The sequence below is a fragment of the Mytilus edulis genome, chromosome 3 (genome assembly GCF_963676685.1).
Source record: "Mytilus edulis chromosome 3, xbMytEdul2.2, whole genome shotgun sequence".
Lineage (NCBI taxonomy): Eukaryota > Metazoa > Mollusca > Bivalvia > Mytilida > Mytilidae > Mytilus > Mytilus edulis.
Genome location: NC_092346.1, coordinates 99524896 through 99541838, shown reverse-complemented (window position 1 = coordinate 99541838; position 16943 = coordinate 99524896). Strand labels below are relative to the sequence as shown.

Genomic DNA, 16943 nt, shown 5'->3' with positions numbered 1-16943 from the left:
TCTACCATGGAATTCAAATACAAATAAATCAAGATTAACAAAAATATATTTTTTATTGAAAAACATGTTGCATGTACAAATGTGTTTCATCATTTCATATTTTGAAAATCAAATTAATTCACCATTTCAACAATACAAAACCTGTGAAAATACAGGGTGAACATTGTTTTAAAAAATGATAAACATCCATAAAATGGATACAACTAAATGAAACACTCTCTTGATTAATAAACCATGCTATGAACAGTTTATAAAGTGCAGTGAAAAGAACATCAGACTGAATTTATACATATATGATTATCTCAGATTATAGAACAATGAGAATTGAATCTTTATTTTGTACAGATGAAATTATGGACAATAGCAACTTGTTTTCCACAGTAACACATTGCAGCATGGTTTTTAAATTACTACACTTTTTTAATGTAAAAAATAAAATGCATGATGCAAAATTTTAGTAATTCCGTTTTGAAATGTAGATTTTAATTACTATATTTTTATGATTTATTGGAACGAATCTTAACTGTTAAATGAACTTTTTAAAAAATCTTTTTCACTGTTTTTATACTGGCCCTGCTCAATAGCTAGTATAAGCACTAATTCTCAAGAAGTGCTTGTCTAATTTCTAAATTCTCCACAACATTAAGAAAAATCACCATTCTGAAAATACATTTGTTATTGACCATTTTTAAAGTGTGCTATCTGAAACATAAATGAAATGGATCATATATCTGTATAACAAATTAAAATGAATTGAGTTATCTCCCATGCTTTGAGAAATTCTAATTTTATTATAAGAAATATTCTTATCTTTGAAGCAATATCTTAAAATGTAACCCAGTATTTTAGATTTAGATATAGATATATGAAGTGATGCAAATCTTCCTTCTAATCATTAAGTAATGATGTCAACTACAGTTTGTTCATTCATACTCTACATATATTCAATAAACCATGTATAACATACTATATTAAAAAAAATCTTAACACAGTAGAAAGTAGCAGCTAAAAGTCTAGCATTTTACTATTTATTCATAATTTTCATATTTATTTTTATTTATTTTTAAAAATCTTCTTTTATTTTGTCTTGGTGTGTAGTACTTTCAAGTTGTTCTTTTGGAAGCCACATCATAAAATTGTTGTTGACATCATTATCAGCTGTCCTTTTATTGTTGACATCATTATCAGCTGTTCTTTTATTGTTGACATCATTATCAGCTGTCCTTTTATTGTTGACTTCTTTGCCATATCTCATTCTCATGGATTTCTTTGATCACCTCATCTACAAGATTTTGATTCTCTACAAAATAAAACGATAAATCATTCTAAAATCACCAATTGTAAATGTATTTTCAAATACAAATTTCTAACGGAAAACTACATTTTTGCATATTTTCATGCTACTGGTTTTGGTAAATAAATGTTCACCTATATTTTGAAAAGACATTGTTTGTGAAGCAAATAACTGAGGTATTATGAAGTTATGAGTGTACAGTTGTACCATTTCATTTCTCTCCCAAGTCCTCTTCTTTGTTATTCTTTACAGGTAAATTAAATGTTTTGAGAGATAAATGAAATCCTTATTATAAGTGCCACCATGAAAAAATGTGACTAAATCTTTTGTGACCTATCTGCTGTTAGTTGTCTGTTTGACAGTTGTTGTCCATTCATTTGATGTGTTTCAGCTTTTGATTTTTACATTTGATTAAGGACTATCTTATAAAAAAAAAATTTTCTAAGTACAGTGACCGCGAGATGGTACGAAAGTCGTCAAAAAGACTAAAGGGGTCAGATTTCGGAATTAGTCCACAATATCCACAAGAAGTGTTAGCCAAACGAAAAAAGTTAATACCGGTAATGTTGGAAAAACGAAAAGAAAAGAAGACTGCGTACTTGGTTGGGGACAAGTTATTCGTTGAGGGAGTTTTATACGATGAATAGGAATTAGCGGGGGATGATACAAATATAAACAGAAAAGAAACCGTTAAATATTCATTGAAAGTATGTTCTTGGAACATCTCTAAAGGTTTGATAAGAAAATTAGCCGACACCGAATTTCAACATGAAATTGCTGATTATGACATATTATGTTTTAACGAATGTTGGGTTAAATGTCCAAAAGAATTTGAGATAGCAGGTTACGAAAAAAAATATGTGCAAAGGAAGAAATGTAATGGAGGCGGTGTTATTGTTTTTCATAAAAAGTGGTTAAATTCGTATCTTGAGGTCTTAAAATGTTGTGCAGACAGTATGATATGGTTGAAAATAAGCAATAGTATAATGTCTGATTGTAAAGATTTATATTTATGTGCTATATATGTACCACCAGATAAAAATATATTTTACCGCAAATATGACTGTGACGTATTTGAAGTTTTACAGGAACATATAGAGCATTATGGTGCATTAGGTAACATTGCTATAATTGGTGACCTGAATGGACGAATTGGTAAAGCAAACGACTTTATAGGGCATGATCTGTTGAGTACTCAATTACAAAGTGATATAAGTGGTTTAATTGATTACACACCTGATTCACCTAGTGAACGAACTACGGAGGACATAAAGCCTGCTAACACTTTTGGTCGAAAGATTTTGGACTTGTGTAAATCGTCTGGGGTTAGAGTATGTAATGGACGGTTCGGGAAAAGCAGTGGTAAATTTACATTTCAAAATAAAAATGGTTGTAGCGTTATTGATTATGTGTTATTATCTCATGAATCTTTTTCTATAGTAAATAATTTTATGATTGGTAATTTTAATACATTTTCATGTCATGCTCCTGTAATTATTGATTTCAAACTGAAAGGATTATCATTGACTGATTTTTGTTCATGTAAAATTATGAAATATAATACCTATAACTGGAATGAAGAGTATAAAGATGATATAAAGAGAGACCTTTGTGCAAGTGCAGATAAAATAAGCGATCTTGTGAATAGTATGAATGAAACGGACAATATTGACGATATTGTGGCTGAAACGAACGACATTTTTTTAAACATTACAGAAAAATACACAAAAAGAGAAGTGATAAAAACTGTTAAGTGTGACTATTGTAACGGCAAAAAACGAAATTTAGGAGTAACTGGTTTTAACCGAGATAAGCTGTGGATAAATGACGAATGTAAAGAGTTATACCGGACTTACAAACGAGCATTATCACAGTTTAATTTATGTAGAAGTGAGGAAAATAGACTTTACTCAAACATTTCAAAACAAAGGTTTAAGCGTATGGAAAATACTTTAAAAAGACGTTACAAAACCCAGAGAGGAGATATGTTTAGTTCGATGAGAAGAACCAACCCAAAATACTTTTACAGAAAATTTAGAAGGAAAAGAAAAACACTTAATAGTAATTTAACATTAGATGACTTTGTCACACATTTCAAGAACTTAGTATCGAAAGACAATATTATAGATGGTCAAGTAAATGATGAAAACTATGATGTGGTTTATTCAGAATTAGATCGCCCCTTTACAGAACAAGAAATAGACATATGTGTAAAGAAACTAAAACGTGAAAAAGCACCAGGATATGACAATATTTTAAATGAATTTATTAAAGAATGTAAAACTGTCCTTCTGCCGTTACTATGCAAGCTTTTTAATGTTATATTATGTACAGAATGGTTCCCAGAAGTATGGGTTACTAGTGTATTAGTACCACTATTCAAGAAGGGCTCGATGAATGATACGGGTAACTATAGAGGAATATCACTGGTTTCTCACGTTGGAAAATTATTCACATCGGTGATACATACTAGATTGATGAAATAGTGTAAAGAAAACAGTATTTTGACAGATGCGCAATTCGGTTTCATTCCAGGATATGGTACAAGGGACGCAATCTTTGCTCTTCATTCTGTTATAGCTAAATCTTTACGCAAAGGAAAACGGTTATATTGTTGCTTTGTTGATTATGTTAAAGCTTTTGATAGCGTTTCACATCTTATTTTATGGCAAAAAATGCTAAAGTGTGGAATAACTGGTAATCTATTGTGTTTAATTAAATCTATGTATTCTAAATTGAAAACATGTGTTAAGTTAGATGGTCAGTTTTCAGAATTTTTCAGTTGTAACGCAGGATTGATGCAAGGGGAGTCATTATCCCCTTTTTTATATTCGCTCTATGTAAATGATATAGAAATAGAATTAATCAAACAGGGTATTGAGCCATATGAAGTCAGAATGTTAAATTTATATTTGTTTATGTACGCAGACGATACAGTTCTTTTTAGTGAAAGTGTTATTGAGTTACAAAAAATGATAGATACTGTGAATGAGTGTTCAACACAGTATGGGTTACATATAAATCTAAGTAAGACAAAAATTGTTATTTTTCGTAATAGAGGTAAAATAAAAGATAACGAAAAATGGTATTTAAATGGTAAAGTAGTAGAAGTATGTAATGAATTTGTTTACCTGGGTTTATTGTTTAATTATAACGGTATATTTTCTTTAACACAAAAGACATTAACTGAACAGGGTAGAAAAGCTACTTTCAGCTTACTTAGCAAAACATATGATGAATTTTTTAATATAGAAACTTTACTATCTTTATTTGATACTTATGTTACAAGTATAATGAATTATGCCAGTGAAGTCTGGGGCTTTCATAAAGCCGAAGATATAGAAAAATTGCATTTGTATTATATGAAAAGAATTTTAAAAGTTAGAAAAGGAACTGTTAATAACATGGTATATTTTGAGTTAGGCAGAGTGCCCTTGTATGTAAATAGATATGTGAAAATGGTAACCTACTGGTTGAGATTGTTAGACACAGAGAACTGTATTTTAAAACATGTATATAATGATATGTACGAATCTAGTTGTGTGAAGCCAAATGACAAGCTAAATTGGTCTTGTAAAGTACGAGATTTATTATGTTAATATGGTTTTAGTGATGTTTGGTTTTCACAGAGAGTTAGAAACAGTCAATTATTTTTGAGTGAATTTAAACAAAGAGTAATATATAATTATATATCTGAAGGTTTATCATATTTTGAAAATTCGCCGAAATGTACTTTGTATCAGTATTTACACGATGGTCACACTATGCAATTTTACCTTAGTCGGCCATTAAACAGTTTGTATAGATCTTATATTACTAGATATAGAATTAATGCTCATGCACTATGTATAGAAACAGGTAGATACTATAGTATAGCCAGAAATGAACGTTTGTGTAGTATGTGTAATAAAAATGCTATTGAAGATGAATATCATTTTATTTTAGAATGTGATAAATATAACGACATCAGATGTAAATATATAAAGAGTTATTACTATGAGAGACCATCTACTTTTAAATTAGTACAACTGTTATCTGTAAGAAATGTCAAAGAGCTAAACAACCTTGGAAAATATTTATTTTTGGCAGAAAAAGCACGTAATGGTTAGTAATTCAAATGTTTATTTTTAGTTTAATATGTCTATATGTCATACTCCGCTTAATTCTTTAATTAATTTGTATAATTTGTGTATAAATGTTATATTATGCTGTATATTATCTATTGGATATTTATATTGTGTAAATCCAATAAGCTGTATTTGCTTACGGAAATAAAGTATTATTATTATTATTATCTGTTTTGAATTTTCCTAAGAGTTCAGTATTTTTGTGATTTTTACTTTTTCTGGATGATAAATCCAAAACTTTACATCTAAAAACAACTGCCGTGTACTTGAATTATATAGTCACGTTTGATGAGAGTAGGATTTCTTTCGATTTTCAGGTCATAACAACTAAGTAAAAGTTACTAAAACATTACCGAAATAAGTTTAGGAAAGGGGTTTCCAAATAATATCTCTAAAACCTTAAATAGGATTGCAACCTTATTTGGATAGATGGTCACATATAATAATAATGCCTGTGTGTCCAAGATCAATGTCTTAGTTACCAAAAAGAAGTCAAACATTTATGTAAGAGAGGGATTTCCAAATAATTCCAGAGTATTGCATATGATCTTCAGGATCACATATAATAAGAAGAGGATTCTGGTTATTTTTTGGAATCACTTTCATTTATGTTAAGGGCATCTGATGGAGTATTGCCTTCTATATTTTTAGAAACCAATGCAGTATGTTGGACTTACCACCATTAACCCGAATTATAGCACAGTTTTGACCATCACGTTCATACTTCATAATTCTTTCCAATTTGTCAGTAAAATTTATGACTTCTTTCTTCATTTTGTCAGCTGTAAGACCACAGATAACAGAAGCACCCATTCCATGTAATGTTCTGATTGGAGTAGCAAACTCACCAGCAAAGTAATAACAGTTACCATCCTTCTACAAAAATCATATTAACTAAAAGTAATAACAGTTACCATCCTTCTACAAAAATCATATTAACTAAAAGTAATATTACAGTTACCATCCTTCTACAAAAATCATATTAACTAAAAGTAATAACAGTTACCATCCTTCTACAAAGTAATAACAGTTACCATCCTTCTACAAAAATCATATTAACTAAAAGTAATAACAGTTACCATCCTTCTACAAAGTAATAACAGTTACCATCCTTCTACAAAAATCATATTAACTAAAAGTAGTAACAGTTACCATCCTTCTACAAAATTCATATTAACTAAAAGTAATAACAGTTACCATCCTTCTACAAAAATCATATTAACTAAAAGTAATAACAGTTACCATCCTTCTACAAAAATCATATTAACTAAAAGTAATAACAGTTACCATCCTTCTACAAAAATCATATTAACTAAAAGTAATAACAGTTACCATCCTTCTACAAAAATCATATTAACTAAAAGTAATAACAGTTACCATCCTTCTACAAAAATCATATTAACTAAAAGTAATAACAGTTACCATCCTTCTACAAAAATCATATTAACTAAAAGTAATAACAGTTACCATCCTTCTACAAAAATCATATTAACTAAAAGTAATAACAGTTACCATCCTTCTACAAAAATCATATCAACTAAAAGTAATAACAGTTACCATCCTTCTACAAAAATCATATTAACTAAAAGTAATAACAGTTACCATCCTTCTACAAAAATCATATCAACTAAAAGTAATAACAGTTACCATCCTTCTACAAAAATCATATTAACTAAAAGTAATAACAGTTACCATCCTTCTACAAAAATCATATTAACTAAAAGTAATAACAGTTACCATCCTTCTACAAAAATCATATTAACTAAAAGTAATAACAGTTACCATCCTTCTACAAAAATCATATTAACTAAAAGTAATAACAGTTACCATCCTTCTACAAAAATCATATTAACTAAAAGTAATAACAGTTACCATCCTTCTACAAAAATCATATTAACTAAAAGTAATAACAGTTACCATCCTTCTACAAAAATCATATTAACTAAAAGTAATAACAGTTACCATCCTTCTACAAAAGTCATATTAACTAAAAGTAATAACAGTTACCATCCTTCTACAAAAATCATATTAACTAAAAGTAATAACAGTTACCATCCTTCTACAAAGTAATAACAGTTACCATCCTTCTACAAAAGTCATATCAACTAAAAGTAATAACAGTTACCATCCTTCTACAAAAATCATATTAACTAAAAGTAATAACAGTTACCATCCTTCTACAAAAATCATATCAACTAAAAGTAATAACAGTTACCATCCTTCTACAATAATCATATTAACTAAAAGTAATATTACAGTTACCATCCTTCTACAAAGTAATAACAGTTACCATCCTTCTACAAAAATCACATTAACTAAAAGTAATAACAGTTACCATCCTTCTACAATAATCATATTAACTAAAAGTAATATTACAGTTACCATCCTTCTACAAAGTAATAACAGTTACCATCCTTCTACAAAAATCACATTAACTAAAAGTAATAACAGTTACCATCCTTCTACAAAGTAATAACAGTTACCATCCTTCTACAAAAATCATATTAACTAAAAGTAATAACAGTTACCATCCTTCTACAAAAATCATATCAACTAAAAGTAATAACAGTTACCATCCTTCTACAAAAATCATATCAACTAAAAGTAATAACAGTTACCATCCTTCTACAATAATCATATTAACTAAAAGTAATAACAGTTACCATCCTTCTACAAAAATCATATTAACTAAAAGTAATAACAGTTACCATCCTTCTACAAAAATCATATTAACTAAAAGTAATATTACAGTTACCATCCTTCTACAAAGTAATAACAGTTACCATCCTTCTACAAAAATCACATTAACTAAAAGTAATAACAGTTACCATCCTTCTACAATAATCATATTAACTAAAAGTAATATTACAGTTACCATCCTTCTACAAAGTAATAACAGTTACCATCCTTCTACAAAAATCATATCAACTAAAAGTAATAACAGTTACCATCCTTCTACAAAGTAATAACAGTTACCATCCTTCTACAAAAGTCATATCAACTAAAAGTAATAACAGTTACCATCCTTCTACAAAAATCATATCAACTAAAAGTAATAACAGTTACCATCCTTCTACAATAATCATATTAACTAAAAGTAATAACAGTTACCATCCTTCTACAAAAATCATATTAACTAAAAGTAATAACAGTTACCATCCTTCTACAAAAATCATATCAACTAAAAGTAATAACAGTTACCATCCTTCTACAATAATCATATTAACTAAAAGTAATATTACAGTTACCATCCTTCTACAAAGTAATAACAGTTACCATCCTTCTACAAAAATCATATTAACTAAAAGTAATAACAGTTGCCATCCTTCTACAAAAATCATATTAACTAAAAGTAATAACAGTTACCATCCTTCTACAAAAGTCATATTAACTAAAAGTAATAACAGTTACCATCCTTCTACAAAAATCATATTAACTAAAAGTAATAGCAGTTACCATCCTTCTACAAAAATCATATTAAATAAAAGTAATAACAGTTACCATCCTTCTACAAAAATCATATTAACTAAAAGTAATAACAGTTAACATCCTTCTACAAAAATCATATTAACTAAAAGTAATAACAGTTACCATCCTTCTACAAAAATCATATTAACTAAAAGTAATAACAGTTACCATCCTTCTACAAAGTAATAACAGTTACCATCCTTCTACAAAAGTCATATTAACTAAAAGTAATAACAGTTACCATCCTTCTACAAAGTAATAACAGTTACCATCCTTCTACAAAGTAATAACAGTTACCATCCTTCTACAAAAATCATATCAACTAAAAGTAATAACAGTTACCATCCTTCTACAATAATCATATTAACTAAAAGTAATATTACAGTTACCATCCTTCTACAAAGTAATAACAGTTACCATCCTTCTACAAAGTAATAACAGTTACCATCCTTCTACAAAAAACATATTAACTAAAAGTAATAACAGTTACCATCCTTCTACAAAAATCATATTAACTAAAAGTAATAACAGTTACCATCCTTCTACAAAAGTCATATTAACTAAAAGTAATAACAGTTACCATCCTTCTACAAAAATCATATTAACTAAAAGTAATAACAGTTAACATCCTTCTACAAAAATCATATTAACTAAAAGTAATAACAGTTACCATCCTTCTACAAAAATCATATTAACTAAAAGTAATAACAGTTACCATCCTTCTACAAAGTAATAACAGTTACCATCCTTCTACAAAAGTCATATTAACTAAAAGTAATAACAGTTACCATCCTTCTACAAAGTAATAACAGTTACCATCCTTCTACAAAGTAATAACAGTTACCATCCTTCTACAAAAATCATATTAACTAAAAGTAATAACAGTTACCATCCTTCTACAAAAATCATATTAACTAAAAGTAATAACAGTTACCATCCTTCTACAAAAATCATATTAACTAAAAGTAATAACAGTTACCATCCTTCTACAATAATCATATCAACTAAAAGTAATAACAGTTACCATCCTTCTACAAAAATCATATTAACTAAAAGTAATAACAGTTACCATCCTTCTACAAAAATCATATTAACTAAAAGTAATAACAGTTACCATCCTTCTACAAAAATCATATTAACTAAAAGTAATAATAGTTACCATCCTTCTACAAAAATCATATTAACTAAAAGTAATAACAGTTACCATCCTTCTACAAAAATCATATTAACTAAAAGTAATAACAGTTACCATCCTTCTACAAAAATCATATTAACTAAAAGTAATAACAGTTACCATCCTTCTACAAAAATCATATTAACTAAAAGTAATAACAGTTACCATCCTTCTACAAAAATCATATTAACTAAAAGTAATAACAGTTACCATCCTTCTACAAAAATCATATTAACTAAAAGTAATAACAGTTACCATCCTTCTACAAAAATCATATTAACTAAAAGTAATAACAGTTACCATCCTTCTACAAAAATCATATTAACTAAAAGTAATAACAGTTACCATCCTTCTACAAAAATCATATTAACTAAAAGTAATAACAGTTACCATCCTTCTACAAAAATCATATTAACTAAAAGTAATAACAGTTACCATCCTTCTACAAAAATCATATTAACTAAAAGTAATAACAGTTACCATCCTTCTACAAAAGTCATATTAACTAAAAGTAATAACAGTTACCATCCTTCTACAAAAATCATATTAACTAAAAGTAATAACAGTTACCATCCTTCTACAAAGTAATAACAGTTACCATCCTTCTACAAAAGTCATATCAACTAAAAGTAATAACAGTTACCATCCTTCTACAAAAATCATATTAACTAAAAGTAATAACAGTTACCATCCTTCTACAAAAATCATATCAACTAAAAGTAATAACAGTTACCATCCTTCTACAAAAATCATATTAACTAAAAGTAATAACAGTTACCATCCTTCTACAAAAATCATATTAACTAAAAGTAATATTACAGTTACCATCCTTCTACAAAGTAATAACAGTTACCATCCTTCTACAAAAATCACATTAACTAAAAGTAATAACAGTTACCATCCTTCTACAATAATCATATTAACTAAAAGTAATATTACAGTTACCATCCTTCTACAAAGTAATAACAGTTACCATCCTTCTACAAAAATCACATTAACTAAAAGTAATAACAGTTACCATCCTTCTACAAAGTAATAACAGTTACCATCCTTCTACAAAAATCATATTAACTAAAAGTAATAACAGTTACCATCCTTCTACAAAGTAATAACAGTTACCATCCTTCTACAAAAGTCATATCAACTAAAAGTAATAACAGTTACCATCCTTCTACAAAAATCATATCAACTAAAAGTAATAACAGTTACCATCCTTCTACAATAATCATATTAACTAAAAGTAATAACAGTTACCATCCTTCTACAAAAATCATATTAACTAAAAGTAATAACAGTTACCATCCTTCTACAAAAATCATATCAACTAAAAGTAATAACAGTTACCATCCTTCTACAATAATCATATTAACTAAAAGTAATATTACAGTTACCATCCTTCTACAAAGTAATAACAGTTACCATCCTTCTACAAAAATCATATTAACTAAAAGTAATAACAGTTACCATCCTTCTACAAAGTAATAACAGTTACCATCCTTCTACAAAAGTCATATTAACTAAAAGTAATAACAGTTACCATCCTTCTACAAAAATCATATTAACTAAAAGTAATAGCAGTTACCATCCTTCTACAAAAATCATATTAAATAAAAGTAATAACAGTTACCATCCTTCTACAAAAATCATATTAACTAAAAGTAATAACAGTTAACATCCTTCTACAAAAATCATATTAACTAAAAGTAATAACAGTTACCATCCTTCTACAAAAATCATATTAACTAAAAGTAATAACAGTTACCATCCTTCTACAAAGTAATAACAGTTACCATCCTTCTACAAAAATCATATTAACTAAAAGTAATAACAGTTACCATCCTTCTACAAAAATCATATTAACTAAAAGTAATAACAGTTACCATCCTTCTACAAAAATCATATTAACTAAAAGTAATAACAGTTACCATCCTTCTACAAAAATCATATTAACTAAAAGTAATAACAGTTACCATCCTTCTACAAAAATCATATTAACTAAAAGTAATAACAGTTACCATCCTTCTACAAAAATCATATTAACTAAAAGTAATAACAGTTACCATCCTTCTACAAAAATCATATTAACTAAAAGTAATAACAGTTACCATCCTTCTACAAAAATCATATTAACTAAAAGTAATAACAGTTACCATCCTTCTACAAAAATCATATTAACTAAAAGTAATAACAGTTACCATCCTTCTACAAAAATCATATTAACTAAAAGTAATAACAGTTACCATCCTTCTACAAAGTAATAACAGTTACCATCCTTCTACAAAAGTCATATCAACTAAAAGTAATAACAGTTACCATCCTTCTACAAAAATCATATTAACTAAAAGTAATAACAGTTACCATCCTTCTACAAAAATCATATTAACTAAAAGTAATAACAGTAACCATCCTTCTACAAAAATCATATTAACTATTAAGTTGCATTACTATCAGATAGATAGATACTTTATTCTCTAAAAACTAGATACAAGTTTACAGAGAAACATACAATATAAATAAAGACACAATAGTTAAGGTAAACAAATACAAATATGCTTATGAGATTACATTTACATGGAGGGACAAACTTTTTTATTAATACACTTAATGAATAAACACAGTTTCCTTAAGACAGATTGTTTTTTACTATTAAATAATGAGCAAAATGAAATTATATTTGGATTATTTGAAAAGTTAATTTGTAGAAATAATTGTCTTTCGTTCTTCAAATGCGAACAGCAAAACAAATAATGAAATTCAGTACGTATCCGGTTGACATCTATTTTTAGGCCCTGCCCCCTAGGTCATATGTGACTTTGAATCATTTTAGCAATTTTAAATGTTAAGTTTTCTTCTTCAGTCAGTTTGATAAGAACTACTTGTGATAAATCAATGATATTTTAAGTTGCACTAGTATCTGTCTTTCAAGTCCTTGCCCTCTAGATCATTGTCAAGCGACTTTGAATTAGTTAGCAATGATGCAGTCCATCAGATTGTCTTTTTCTAAATTTTCTGCCAACATGCATCATATTTCAGTGTCACCAGTTAATTAAAATCAGGCCATTGGTTATCTTTTAGAATTTGTTTCAAATTTTGTCTTCTATAACTTGACTATACAGTATGGGTTCAAATCATTGTTAAGACAGTACAGTCACCTGTTATTGTTCTTATGTCCTTTTGGTTTTTGTTTGTTAGTCCCAGCAAGTTCATATTACACAATTATTTAAATTGCATTGAATTTAAATAATTTGGGAAAAATGTATACAGAGACTAAAACTATTAAAGAACTGCCATGCAACATTACCAAATCTTTTGAGCATCTTTTCCTTGGCCTACAATTATGTATACCTTGGTCAACTTGTAAAAGTTACATGCAAATACTCGGACAACTTTCTGTTTCTGCTGTTTCTTTGTAGCTTCAATACGTCCCATGTTCTCAATCTTATACTGATCTGTTATTATGTCCATCCTAGCTGGTACCTCACAATTCTGTGGAACCAGTTCTAACAAGCCTGTATGATAATGGTTCTGTCGATCACTTGTTTTTACTCCAAGTTGATGTAGTTTTTCCTTTATTCTTTCTGTTATATCTGATGAAAATTTTAAAAATGAAATATTATCAATGTTTTAATAATGGGGGTAGGGATATATACTATAAATTCATAGATGATTGCAATGATTTTAATATTGCAAAAATTGCAACGAAACGGGTTTCACAATTAAACAAACTTGTTTTTAAAAATGTTTAAACTTGAACTTGAAGTAAGGGATAATGCAAGCATCTTTTCATTCTTCCTAAATGCTCCTGATATATTCCTTTAATCTTTACAAATAAGTTGTCAATCAGAAAATCAAGCATCTTCTATATTTTTTAGTGTACCAACAAATTACCTATATTGTCTTGCACCATATTTTTATTTATATTTTTGAAAGTGTTCCGACTTTGAGTAGAATTCTTACCTGGTAAAACATGACGTAAATAATTGACTACAAATCCCCATACCAGTCCTTCATGTACATTTCCTACAGGACTCTGTGTCCTTAAAGCTACCCTTTGTCCTACAAGGATTAAAACATTCTTATATTACATTAAAAAAAGAAAATTTTAATTCAAATATAATTAGGAAGTTCTGGTAATTTCAGAATTAGTTTGGACATTCAAATGTTCAGAGGAGGCCTTAGGCTAAGATGAGGTATACTTAATATGTTGCTAACTGTAACACACTCTCCTGAATGTTGAGGAATTTTATTATAATTTTTTGAAGAACTTTCTTGAAGTATTTACCTAATACAAATGTACCATTCATCATCACATTGGTGGCTGCTTTGTTGAAAGGAAAATTTAATAAAATATGTGACATCACCCATTTACTTATATATACACCATTATGAATTTATAAAAACAATTAGCTATACAAAATGCAAGAGTAATTTTACCTTTGATGATTTCATATATTCTTTCCACAAAATCTTCCCCTTGTTTAGCTTCAATATATGTCAGCCATCTTATAAATGATGGGATGGATTCTGGTTCCACATTATACAACAATGGCAGTACACATATGTCTTGTGATTCAAATTCACCAGTCTCAACACCACTACATAAAAGTTCTACAATCCAAAACTCAAACCATTTCTGGTTCTTGGATAAAAGTAATACAACCCATTTAGAATCCTTGACTTGTTCTGTGACCTCAGCTATTGACACCTGATCTGGACATGCCTCAGCAATTCTGGGTTTATCTTGTTTGGCCATCAGTGTGTGTCTAATAACATGTGCCTTGTTTTCATCATCTTTACCATACAGCAGACAGACATCATACCTATACTTTTTATGGGACTTTGTTTCCTAAAATTACAAAGATTAAGATGTAAACAAAGAACATGTGGTATAATTGACAAAGAGACATCAATGACAAAAAGAGAAGGATGAAAGCAAAGACTTACAATGAATAAAACCCATATACATGTAGTAAGCTTTTATACGGTATACTCTCTTAAAACAATTTAATATGAAGAATGGTATTAATTATCATGAAGCAGTGGTGCCCAGTAAACCCAATCCTTGGGAGGTAGGCCAGTTAATATAACTGACATAGATCTATACACAATGACGTTTACCATCAGAATATTTGAAGTTTTGAGCTATTTTTAAGATTCATCAGGCAAAATTCCCCTGTAGATAGAACAACTGATGGAAAAGGTGATGCTGCAGTGTACATGTTTAGCCAGCACAGCATAAAACAAATCTGATGTTTCCTTTAGTTCACAGGTTGGTAAAAGGCATGACACTTTTATAGCTTAATTATATAGTTATGGGTTTTGCTTTTTCTTATATGGTAATTTGTAACAGGCGGGGTGGTGACCAAGTGGTCTAAGTAATCAAACACAAATGTTGAGATCTTGACTGCCACAGAATAGCCAGTAATGCTGAAAGTGGCATTAAACACCCATCAATCAACCATATAATTTCTATAAATTGAAAATATTTAATCCCAAACATTTTTTGCCTTATTTTCCAATTAAAAGTAATATTTTGTAAATTTAACAAAAATGAGAAATTTGGTGTAACTTTCAGTGAGACAATTTAATTATCTGCAAAAGACCAATAGGAGAAATTGGGAATCTGTCAACAGATCATCCCCTGAAAACACAAAATAAATTGGAGTAAGGATTTGTATAGGACATTACTTAACTAATCATAGATATAAAGAGAATAAAAAATTTGTGTTCCAGACATACGTTTTGTCTACAACAATAGTTTGGTATAAAAGACGCATAAGTGACACTGGAATTAAAAAAGTAAAAAGGCCAAGTTAGTTAGAAGTTGGAGAGCATCAGGGACCCAAAATTCTGAAAGCATATGATACCTCATCTCGGTCTTCTGTAAATTCTTTATGGAAATGTTTAAGTATATGTGTACTAGGTAAACCTTCTTCTGTTTTATCTTCATCTATAAAAAAAAAACCATGAATGATATATAGATGAATTAAAAGAAAAAAAATAACATGCACCTTAACAGAACACAATATTAACCATGGATAGAAAACACTTCTTGGCCAAAATTAATACCTTTTCAAAGTCTGATGTTTATATTATTGACCAACTTGTTCATGACAATGTGTACGAAAAAATGCCACCAGTTTTGTAGAATATAATGGATTATAACATAAGTACAAATGTATTAACTACATACCATTATAAGTTATAAGTTCATACAACATGTGACATCGTTTGTTGTTTTCATGGCTCAGTATCTGGTCCAATACATGGTAAAATCTCTCCACTTCAAGGTTTCTCTGTTGAGAATTTAACATTCCTAACTTCTCATGAAATATCTTCCCAATACAACCAAAGGCATTGGGTACTTCTGCACAGCAATAATAATGTTCCTTGATAACAATAAAAACGATATTCAAATAGAAACCTATTGGATAATCTTATGGTTAATAGAATATAATAAAAGAACCTATTCAATGTATAGGAAAGCTTATTTCACAAAATACTGTATAAAATTCAGAAAATATTGCATGCATTTATTATTGTGACTTTTTTCGCAGAAAGCTCGACATAGGGATAGTGATCAGGCGGCAGCTTCGGCTTTATATTTTAGAAGGTGCAAGACCAGGATGCTTCATACTTTGTATATAGATGCCTTATGTTACGAACTTTCAGTCAGTCAGATGTCCAATGTCCTTGACCTCATTTTCATGGTTCAGTGACTACTTTGAAAAAAAAAAATATTTTGTAATGTTAAATTCTCTCTTATTATAAGTAAAAGGATAACCATATTTGGTATGTGCGTACCTTGCAAGGTCCTCATACCAGACGTCAGACAGTTTTCCCATGACCTTGACCTAATTTCATGGATCAGTGAACATGG

At 28.7% G+C, this 16943-nt stretch overlaps 1 protein-coding gene across 3 annotated transcripts in view; it reads right to left on the bottom strand.

Annotated features, from left to right (window-relative positions):
- Positions 1-1075: 1075 nt before the first annotated feature.
- LOC139517975 (uncharacterized) overlaps positions 1076-16943 on the bottom strand; it is a 31368-nt gene continuing 15500 nt past the window's right edge. For 2 of the 3 annotated variants that reach the window (XM_071309545.1, XM_071309542.1), the window contains exons 5-11: positions 16257-16452; positions 15931-16013; positions 14498-14909; positions 14021-14119; positions 13409-13650; positions 6099-6297; positions 1076-1300 (exon numbers count right to left, since the gene is read on the bottom strand). In XM_071309545.1, the coding sequence (XP_071165646.1) occupies positions 1227-1300; positions 6099-6297; positions 13409-13650; positions 14021-14119; positions 14498-14909; positions 15931-16013; positions 16257-16452 (1305 nt within the window). In that variant the 3' untranslated portion in view covers positions 1076-1226. The remainder of the gene's footprint in view (positions 1301-6098; positions 6298-13408; positions 13651-14020; positions 14120-14497; positions 14910-15930; positions 16014-16256; positions 16453-16943) is intronic. The other variant, XM_071309543.1, reaches the window with a different exon arrangement.